Source organism: Pollicipes pollicipes, unplaced genomic scaffold (assembly GCF_011947565.3).
Source record: "Pollicipes pollicipes isolate AB1234 unplaced genomic scaffold, Ppol_2.1 Scaffold_4002;HRSCAF=4701_pilon_pilon_pilon, whole genome shotgun sequence".
Classification (NCBI taxonomy): Eukaryota; Metazoa; Arthropoda; class Thecostraca; order Pollicipedomorpha; family Pollicipedidae; genus Pollicipes; species Pollicipes pollicipes.
In genome coordinates, this window is record NW_023596420.1 from 44,067,105 (window position 1) to 44,078,582 (window position 11,478).

The 11,478-nt window shown below is 49.5% G+C and overlaps 1 protein-coding gene across 1 annotated transcript in view; it reads left to right on the plus strand.

Annotated features, from left to right (window-relative positions):
• Window positions 1-350: 350 nt before the first annotated feature.
• The window catches only part of LOC119094546 (thiosulfate sulfurtransferase/rhodanese-like domain-containing protein 3), a 15,312-nt gene continuing 4,184 nt past the window's right edge, over window positions 351-11,478 (plus strand). The window contains exon 1 of the mRNA XM_037217606.1: window positions 351-492. Within this exon, the coding sequence (XP_037073501.1) occupies window positions 351-492 (142 nt within the window). The remainder of the gene's footprint in view (window positions 493-11,478) is intronic.

Here is an 11,478-nt window from a genome sequence, read left to right on the forward strand (position 1 = left end):
TGACATTAGCTAGTTCAAAGATAACTCATAAATGTCCGGAAATGATCAGTTTCTAGCGTAATGTGTATTATACATACAAATAAAAATATGTATACACAAAAATGTATATACAAATAAAAAGTAATAATAATCTACGACATGAAAAATCCGATCCCTTTGATTTCTTTAAAAAAACCACACATGTATTGAGTACTCAGAAAAGGGGCATTTCACGGGGCATCAAAAGCTGTGAACTCTAGACGTCTGCGGAGGGCCTGCGTTCGCTGCTGCTGCTGGTGTTCGTCACGCACCAGACGCGCATGGTGCGCCGCTTCAATAGAACTGCTGGCATCACCCTCAGCACAGCGGGGATGGAGGTGGCGGTGGAGGTGCTGGTATGGGGGAAGTTCGCGTTCTGGTGCCTGGCCGTGCAGCGTGCCGTCAGCCGCTTCCACGCCAGCCCCATGATTCTTAAATGCTGTGACCTGAACGCGCCAAACCTGCACTGCAACGGTGGGGTTGGTGCTTGCCGTGTGATATCCATGCGAGTAGTTCTCAAGAACCGGGATGAGATCCGTGGCGTGCGGCTGCAGTGGTTGGCGCCGACATCCGTGAAGTATGTGTGTCGACGCCAGGTTACGACTTTCAGTGATGTGGACAGCATGATGGTTAGAGGGTATGTTCCACATTTGAAGATATGGAAGCAAGCTTGAAATATGATTAAATAAGCTCACTTATAACTATAAGACTACTTTTGATGGAAAAGACTGCCCTACACAACACAATTTCTCCACTTAATAAATATGCTCCTCAATACGTAATTGTTTGAATGTGTCATGGAACGTTGTATGACGTTGAGGTAATGCCAAACTAGCCGTGCGAAAATTGCCACTTACCTGTAATGCTTCAAACTCACTGAAAGATGGCAGCACCGGTTCAAAGTGTGCGCTAGGCCAACAATCGCAATGCACTCCTGTTTTCGCCGTTTCTCGTGGTATTCTTGTTTATCTTTCCGTTAGTTTAAGATATTAACTTGCCTTCACATGCTCGGCCTTGGCGTTCAAGTCCTCCATTATAAGTCCTACTTCCGTCAAGTAAAGAAACCGCCTCCGCCCTCTTATATTAGGCGCACAAAACGTTCTTCGTAATTGGAGCTTGCACACCTTGTTCAGCATTATTTGAGAGCCAATCGACGTCCACTATGTTTGGAAATCACGCTCATGTGTGCGCCAGATTCGAACGACTGGATGAATATTTTTTTCTGGCCTTGAACGCTGCCTGGCCTGTGGAGTGACAAGCTTTGAATGACGTTGCCACGGCTTTATGCATGCCTGAGTGATCTCGAAATAGTTTGCGCTAAATAGTCTGCACGCGCGGACGCGTAGCTCAACTATAGGGAGTTTTAGGTCTTAAGAAGAACAGAACTGTGAACTGCACCGAATGATCTTTAAAATGGCTATTTCAGTTTAAAACCGCGTACAAATGTGGAACACTCCCTTCCAGCTGGCAACTCTGGATGGGCGGAGACGATCGATACGCTGTTTCGTTCCGGTGTACGCTTTCTGAGAAATGAGGGGACGTCATTGTTTGAATCTGACTGACACCGCCTAATGTTCGGGCCGAGAGAAGGGGGAGGGGCAAGGAGTCACTTCCAGTTCGCCACTCCCGAGTGGTACGGTGTGGCATCGCTGTCAGGGTCCCCTAACCCGGCCAGAGAGGAACACGACTGGCGGAAAGATGTCCACTGATGGAGTTGACCTGGATTGTCATTTGTACGGATTTTGGGAAGTTGTGAAGATTGATATTTCTAAGCTGATACGAAGACTGTGATGTTATTAAAGAGATCACGGATCTGGGCTGTGGATTACGCGCCGAGCATTGCATAAGGTGCGTGCATGTGCGCGAAGTCGTTTGGCATGGCAAGGGACAGTCACTCTTCTCTCAACAACATGTGGTATGCTATAAAGCACGTGACCAAATCCCAGTGCGGCATTCGTCCATCAACACCATTTAGTGATGGCTCCTATCGAGTAAGGAGCACGTGAAGGAAACTGTTTATATCTAAAAGGTGATGTGTGGTGATTGAAACCGGCTGTTATAGAAACGTAGTATATTTTTCCACTGATGTAAACCGATTGGTGTGTATTGCTTGCACTGATCAAATGAGAAAGATGCTATATGCGTTATACATACTTTGAGTTCCCGTGCTCGAGAATCCGAGACAGCCCATCCTCTTTTTTGTACTTGCATGCCTGCGCTTGCATATTTGAATTTAGAGTACTTTTCAAAAAAGCAAGTGGTTTTAGCGCAAGAAATATTGAGGAATTCAACTTTCCAAGACGCTATGTCGCTAGACACAACGTGGCAAATCATGACCATAAACCAAACCAAAATCAAAATATAATCTGAGCATTGGGTTTCCCTGCGAGGACAGGCCTCCCTGCTACCACTGAGGGGAGGGGGTTAAGTTGACTGTATTTAGCGTTAGGATTTCAAGTGCCGGTGGTGCCTGTATGGGCGAGACAGTTATCTGTGGTGCGGCCCTAGAGCGACATCTGTGATCTTCGCCGCTGAGGCATTGAACACCTTAATAGAGTAGGCGTAGTATCATCGCAGACCCGTCTAGATCAATATCGAACTTGCTTAGTTCGTAGTACGACTGCTTAACATATTTGCAGTTGTGACTTCATTTGGACGAATCCTTTATCTGCTACCATGGGTCACTGCTACTTTAGACGTAACCATCACTGGGGTCGGTGAGGACTGGACTCCAGAACTTCTGTCATGCTAGATCATTTTGTGTTTTGATCATTTGAAATGGTACCAGAACAGAATAACGCATGGTTAAGTTCCACTGACTAATGTCTAGTTCTTCCTTAGGCCTCTCCACAAGTTCCGGGCAAAAAATCTAAAGGAAAAAATTTGAACGGCAAAAAGTCCAATCGGAAAGGTATCATATCTTTTTTTACTATTAAGGATCACGATCTGGCTCCTGACATGAGAGGTAGATAAAGCCATGGGCACGGGGGAGACAGATGAGACTGCGTGGAACTGCATGAAACTGGATGGGACTGGATGGAAGCGGACGGAAGCGGTTTTGGGAGCAGAAAGTAGGAACATGACGGTCATCCCAAGCCTTCCCCGTCGGAGGCCCATTTTTCGCCAACACAGCAAGGAACCTCGTTAATATCCTTGTAAATTTCACTCTGCACTCTCTCGAGCGTTCACCTCCCTTGCAAACCTTATAAGCGGGCAAAAACGCATCCGATTGCGCCATCGTCGCCTACTTACACAGCTGGCGACACAACGTCGCTTTGTTTGACGCACGGCGAGGCTGTCGGCTGGGCTGGCCTGCTGTGGACCGTACTGCGTCCTCGCAGGCCAGTCTGGCCCTGCCCTCGGCCGGGCTTAGCTGGTGCGCGGCACGCTTTTGGAACGTTGGCGGACGGCTAACGGCGCACAGGAGGGTGGTCCGGAAATATCCCGGCTGACGACGGAAACCGAGGGGCTGCAGAGCGGGGTGGCCGGCCAGTGTCGACGGGTCCTGCCGGCGGCAGCGCCAGAACAGAGCTGACGGCGGCAGTGGCGTCCACAGCCGGATCGTCATGACCACAGGTGGGCTGGGGTTCGCACCTCGCGCCGCGGCCGCCTCCGACATCGGGGACGCAGCGCGGCGGCCGGTTGGGTTCGCTGATCTGGGCGGCTGGTGGGCGTGGCCTGTCGCGGTCTGTCTGGTCTGGTCTGGTCTGGTCTGCTGGCCTGTTGAGGGGATTGCCCTGGGCGTGGTCTGATGAGATTTATTGTTTCATTCACTGGTCTGTTCACATGTGCAGGGGTGGAGAGATCTGAAGTGGTTTCTTCTCACCTATTGTTCACCTCAGCACTGAGGCCGATCGAGTCCGGACACCAGAAACATTCGGGATCGGACAGGCTTTTTACGCTTTAATTTATCTTCCGCTGAAAAGCGTCAGCGCCTTCGTTAAAGAATCAGAGCCTCCGTCAGGCCTTCATTAACTTTCCTTCCTTTTTGTTTTTCACTTATTGTTTCGTCAGACGCGTACAACTTGATCCACAATACTAGTTTTCTCGGAATCCTTCTGAATAGCTCAGAATTTCTTTTTGAAGTAGGCGGTCCTACGGGAGAAATCCCATCTGACTCCCTGGTCACCACTATGAAAGCAATACATTTAATTGCCTTGCTCTTTCCAACGCGTGTGCTCTATACTGTTTGCAACACACTAACATGCCAACATGTTTGTGTAATAAAACTTACGAAAGCTTGATACACTTTATTTAGACAAAAAGATATGCGATCATGTAGCTGTTATCCCCGAATTCAACAAACGTTATACTATGGCTTTGATTTCTCCCTGTTGCGTTCACCATAGTGGCCCTTTTCGAGGACTTTGGCTTTGCGGATAGGAGTATCACATGATCAATGTCACGCACTGGTTCAAACTTGAACCAATGCACTTTTCGGTAACAGGCCCTTGCGTACCGGACAAATCACAAATGTTCTTTTATTCACACCAGTAGAGGTGCCCGCGGTCATCGTCATGACGACAGTGGCCGAGACTGCAGGAAAAAGCGTAGTGCTGTTACAGAAATCAACAGAAGCCCTGTCCACAACGCGCAGCTCCTGTACGCTACCTGGATGACTTCATGGACGATTCTAGGTTCGCCTTGCTGACAAGTGTAGCAATGCGATAAAATTTGTTTCATAAAATGTTTTTTCTTAATGCCAAACTAAAATGTTCAGATGCTAAAATGTCCGTGGGTTGTGCAGCAAAATTTGTTATCTAAAACTCCCCTTAATTTCACTCCCCCAACTAGCCTGGGTCTACTGGCACCCCTGCGCGTCTGCGCTGGCCAGCGTCACCCGATAGTGGCCAGGTCGCGAGCTACCTAGGTGGGTCACGTTTTCGATCGATCTCCGAGGAAAATGAAAAGGTAGCTCCAATAATGCGATCGACTACGGATGAAGCGGAGAAAACTTTGCGTGTTCTGTTGCCCCGGCTTGGCGTGTGTCTTGCGTCATACGGTTTTTTATTACGGTTTTTCTCGTTGCGAAAGCTGACGGCAGCAGGGGTTGCGAAACAAGAGCATCGATGTTTGTCTGCGTTTAGGTATGATTTGGTTTGCAACGTGATGGCAAGTGATCGTGTGGTACGTAATTTAAAAATAATTTTAAATTTATCAGTGCCTTGCTTGCCTCAATGAACTACCTATTGTGCTGATATTGCTGGCAGACTGTCGGTCACATAAACAGAGGATGCTGGCTGGCTATTTACGTAGTATGCACCTTCCTTGGTGCTCGAATATCAGTTGGATGGTGTTCAAAGTCGAAATTTTTATTGAAATTAGGAGGACATTTCTGAAACCTCAGCTTAACGGAGGACTTCCAGTCTTCTAGGATTTGCTATTGAGACCTTGTATGGAGTACCGCGGGACCCCATTGCTTACCTAAGGCTTACTTACGCCTTTTAATCATCCACTTCGTGCCCTAGGCATACCGCACGGGAATAATTATTCAGGTGGGAATTCAAACTCCGCACACATACCCTGCATCACCGACCCTCCGCTCGCCCACCTCATGACCCCCTCGGAAGCAGAGCGCCCGCGTGTCCGAACTCGACAACTCGACAACAGCTGGTTTAGGGACAACATATTTTTTGCTAATAGCGGGAGGTAAAACACAGTAGTGAGCGCCATCACGAGAACATTTGACGTGAAAACGTATTATTTTGGTGTTTTTGCACAGCATTTGTTACACAACGAAGCTTTATCCGACAAATTAAGTACAAAGTCGTCTCCATGGTCAACTCAACGCGAACAGGCCTGCGTCTTTAACCTTGACAAGAAATCACGGCCGCTGCCTAAGTATTACTAGCATATTTCATAGTTGGCTACAATATCACAATTGAAACCTCTCAGGACGGAACTTGTGGAACGACAATAACTTAATTTTTGGTAAAGAGCTGTATGTTGTTTCAATTTACCGGAAAGTTCCTTTTCTGTAACCGATTAATCTAAACGTGTGCAAAATCCAGTTAGAGCTGAAATTAGACCAAGTAAGCTACCTGCCGACGGTGACGTGGGGTAGTTACACAAGTTGTGCGTTGTGAACGGGGCTAGTGTGATATGGACTCGACAATGATTAAAGTGAATATCCTTGTGATGTCTCGACAGTGCTGCAGTGACACTACCGAGTGTTATTATTAGACTTAGCTGATCCTAAACTAAAGTATGTTTTTTGAAATATTTCCCAAGGATGGGGTGCTCACTTTAGAATGATATCCGTGTCTCAAAAAGGCCCACAGTGCGGTGCTTAACTGGCATCATTTGGCGATCTGATTAGTTCCTTGGAAGTGGTTCTGTGTGGTCTCGTATCAGTATCATTATTATCAATATCAGTGTATTGGAAACACTCCATAACGTGTCTTTTACGGTTTCAGGTCATGACCGCGTTTCAAATTTCAGACTAAAAGGTGCAGTATGAAAAAAACACATACTAAAGGCATAGACTAAAATGCTATTAGCAATGGCCAAAGAGTTAGAACATAAAAATCTGTCCGGTCATTGGTCTGCGGAGGCCTGGCATTTTCTGGTTTGTCCTGTAGGGCGGTGCATATGTGGTTATTTGATTCGATGGTATCATGCATGCCTTGATCCCATCTGCCGGTGCATCTGGAGATGAATATTTCATCACTGTTTGAAAATGTTTGGGAAGCATTGGCAATTTTGGCCGAACAGAATGCTGGGTTGCGCGCCTTGTAACGTGACGTGACGCAGGCGATTACTGTGACTGGGTGCTGGACGTGAAGACGCGTTCCGTTCGGCACCTCAGTTTGTATGACACGGAGGCTGACAACCGACAGTGTTCCCGGGGCCGCACGAAGCCTTGCGAAAGGCAGCAAAGACTGGCTTTAAAGTTCGATACTCTCTAAAAACACACCTTAACGTTGGGAAAGCTCTGAAGCTGTGCGGAGCTGGTTGAAATGAGCTAATTTAAAAGATCGCAGAACTGCATGCATCTATGTGATCGGTGTTCAAGGTCACCTCCAGATACACATAGTTGCACCACCTGTATGCCTCAAGTGGAGCAATATTGCAACCTGCCGCGGTCCATTCTCGTGCTGATGCACTCACACGAATAAGCCCACTTCAACATAGGCTCTCAACGACGGAAGTGGGCTCCAAAGTGTTCTTCATCATCATGTCACCTTTAACAGATCGATGCACCCCACCGTAGAACTACGAGCGCGGTACAGTGCCTTCCCACTGTAGTCAAGACGTGGCTTGCGGGCGGCTGGTGTTCACAGCCTACCAGGCAAGCTGAGATGATTGGTGGACCCAGCTTCCGATGCGGGGCAGCCAAATTACAAAGGCAATGCCAGTTACACGTGCACTAAGACACCTAAATAGGTCACCTAATATGCTTGAATGCATGCTCGTCATATGACAGATGCTCGGTCAGTCCTCCCAGGTGCACAGCTCAGGCCTCTGACGGTCGATTGTTGATCGCTCCGACCGTCGGTTATCACCGGGTCGTGTGTTGGCCAGTCAGAGCGCCGTTCCATGGTCCCATAATCCGGCATTTCATATGGCTTTCTATTGAAACCCATATGAAATGTATGGCCTTATTTGTATGGATAGCCTCGCTCATCCACCTCTTCTCTCCTTTTCTTCTCCTTCGCCGGTTTTCTTTTCGTATCGCACGGAGTTTCAGGCCGTCATGCCTGCCGGCACCACGCGGAACTGGCGCACTATTCCGGCTCGTGCCGGCTCGCAATTCATAACCGGGCTTGCTGACCGTTCGTTGATTATTCATGATGGTGCTGATCCGCTGTTCACTGCTCCACACGCCGTAGGCCCTTGGTAGACGTGCCCATTCACATGATATTGATGTTCGCCCCCCTTGTTTTGACCGTCGCTACTCGGAGTTCATTAATCAGACGGCTGTCAACTCGCAGCAGGATGTTTCTGCAGGTGTTAACCATTAACTTACCAGCAGTGATGCCTGTCATCGTCAGTCCAGCTGCCAGTTCTGGGCCTGGTCATCCTTTTTTCGTCGGCCTCGGGCTCACTTGCCTCCCAACTCAGATCCCTCGTAGCCACTTTCTCGCCGGGTAGGACTTTGGCAGTTCTTGCCCCTGTTGCCGAGATAGTTGGCGGTTCTTGCCGCGGCCTCGCCGCTCGTTGGCAGCCCTTTGTTTCGGCTCGGGTGCTGCGCGCCCGTTACGGCCGGCCCGAAGCTCGAGCTGGCTGCCCGGCGGCGATGACTATTCCCGGCTCTTGGACCGAAGCCACCGTCCAGCGGCGCGTGACGTCACGTCTGCCAACGATAAACACACCGCAGCTGAGTGCCGAGCCGGTCAGTCGGGCATCCACACGCAGCGCCTTTCAATAACAAGAACGCATCAGGCTGTGCTGCACTTCCAAATCGTCCTGAGATTGAAACGCAGTGTGCTGCGGCGTGCGTTTCGTCGAAAAACGCATTTCTCGTTGGCAGCGTGAGAGCGCCCTGGAGAACCATCTGCCAAGAAGGCTGCCTGGCGTTCGTCGTAAAGAATGCACGCTTGCCTTGACTCAGACGTGAACATCTGCTTCTAGTAACATCCGGGCCACACCTTACGGCTCCTGGTATTTTTGGAGCACGCCTGCGTGAGTCACAAGGCCTCGATCGATTGATGGCTCCCGCTTGTTAGTTAGACCGCTCGCCATAAGCTGCCATTGGCCTGTATCATGGCTTTAAAACAACTCAAAGCTATTCACCACGTCGGTGCGCACTGAACTCTGATAAAAATCATTCTTAATAACAGGAATGGCTGGCCTGGGGCCTTCGTTCCCACCAAACGCCCTCATCGAGCCCACTGAAGCATTGCTATTTTTGCGGTGCGCTCCGTAGAGTCATCAATCTTCGGCACAGAAAGCCACGGTCAGAGCGGCTGCTACGGAGTGAGGCTTATAAAAATAGTTTAAGGCTACTTTCTTCAACTAGCTTCCGCTACCACAGACAACCATATTGCTAACTGGCGTTGCTAATCTGTCACCGGACTGACTGAACGTGATTGTTGTGTCGAATATAATTGAAACATATTCAAACTACATGCACACTTGAAAAGGTGCTGACCATGAGTTCGATTAAAATCCGCAAAAAGTAAGGACAACCGATCTTTCCAATATCATATTTGAGCTTTAGAGCACTCATTTGAAAAGTCGCACCTAACAGTCAAATTCATACCTATTTCACGATACACGTGTAAGCTAAACTTTAAGATAACAGGCGGAAATGGCCCTTTGAATACGCATGGACCTTTCACGAGAGCATGCGTGTCGCTACCATGCCATGCATGCTCTGTTGGGGTGCGGAAATGTAGCGTTCATTGATTGCAGAGTCATGACAAACGCAAGAAACGTTTCTGCTTTGTGCGCGCCCTTAGAAAATGTTTGCCCGCATCACAGAACAGCAGAGATGTCGGCAGGATGATATTGTGAGTGGCGTGGACATATTTTGTTTTCCCGATGAAAGCAAGGATTGCTTGCTTTGGTTCTTTCTCCGCTACGTAGAGCCGAGTGAACTGAAGGATGTGGGTACTTAGTGCTGAACGTTCCGAGAATACAAATGACGCCCTTGGGGCAGTTCGCTTGACTGACGTTTAGCAGTTCAAAGGCTGAAGTACAGAGGCAGAGACCCTTGGCTGCTATGGCAAAATGAGATCGATATCTTCGGAAAGATTGTTTCCCTTCATCTCCGGTTAGAGCAGTGTAAATCCCAGCGTGCTGGGTCCACGCTCCGGCCAGCAGCCACATTTTCACGGCGGAGCGTCCATGAATCAATCAGCTGATTGGCGCGAGGCGTGGCCGTACCGCAAAACTGCTCGAGAACTGACGGCACGGTCGACCCAGCTGTCTCGGCTGGCCGTCTGAGGCCGTCCCGCAGGCTACTACGCTGGGACTGGCATTTAAGACATCCGCTTCGGTCGGCGGAGGGTATATAGACCTCTGTTTGTGGCATTGTGTCACGAAAAGGGAGGTCGGATTGCAGAACAATCCTGCTAAGCTGAGGCTGCCAGTGACCGCAAGCCTGTCGCCGTTTGCGCGGCCATCAGAAGCTGCGGATATTGCTTGCAAGTTTTGGCATTTGGAAGTGTGCGGAAATCCGGACATCGACATTAGTTTTTATACGGACCAACGAACAAATTACTGAATGTATTGCAATTGCGTTCCGGCTCACTAACGCCCAAAATATCGTTAAATTGCCGGGTATTGCATATATCCCAGACTTTGTCGTCCAACCTAGCTTGACGTCTAATGTCAATTTTCCACTTGAAGTTTGGAGCCGTGAATTTTGATGATTTCTCCAAACGACGGGAAGCACGGTGGAATGCACACCTTTCATCAGACAAGGTGAAATAGACAACATGACTGGTGCCACCCTGAGTCCATGAATCGCGCACAGAACCGCAAGAAGTCCCACCCAGCTGCCATTGGAGCCGGGCCAATAGCAACATGGGCCGGCCACCACACAGCGCTGGTCTGTCCGGCGGCGCCTCGGCCACCACACGGCGCTGGTCTGTCCGACGGCGCCTGTGCCACCAGGCTACGCCAAAACCGTCGGCCGGCCGGCCATCCTACTCCGACACACTGTCCTGCTCTGGCCGGCAGGTCCTAACGAGCCGCTTGGGACTCAGCCACTCAGCGCTGGCCTCGTCGCCGTGTCGGGCCCCGCGTCTCCGGAGTCTGCCGAGCTTCTCGCTTCCTGCCTTTAAAGCTCCGGAGGGAGTCCTCTTTCCGTTCTCCGTCCCATGCAAATGAATTACCAGCGACCAAGATAGGCACTCTTGTTAATGGGCATTCCGCGGACGGGTGTCGTACGCCCGACCTTTCGACGGACGGCTGGCTGCGCTTCAACGCCCAGCTGGTGATGCAGCTCACTCACGTAAGCACGTGGTGTCGTTGATTTCCCTTAGCATTCGAGTCTCGTGCCTGGTTGAAAGCATTCCCTTTAAATAGCTACAACGCCTTGGATTTGACGCATGAACATTTACAGCGCACGAAGTGATTCCTCGGATGTCGACCGATGGACGTTCGGAGCCCAGACTCGTCATGAGAGTTTATACCGTGCCGGGATATCCATGCTTCGCGTTTTCGTGAGACGTTGAGAAGGGCGTCGTTCTGGTCACATGAGGCCATAACGGGTGGGAGTGTTTGACGTTGGTTTAAAGAATTCCAAATGTTCACATATATTTCAAAAGGTGAATGGTAATGTTGCACCATGGCGCAAACCAAACGTAAATAGAATTTTACTCATAAGAGATACGGGCGATGTCGGAAAGCCCAGCGCATTGCAACTCGCTATTTGGTGCCACGGTTTGGATGGCATGCACATGGTATCCATGCCTGATTCAACGCACGTTATTGTGTTTGCGCGGTTCACTCGCGCAGCTATAGGCACACACACACACACACACACACACACACACACACACACACACA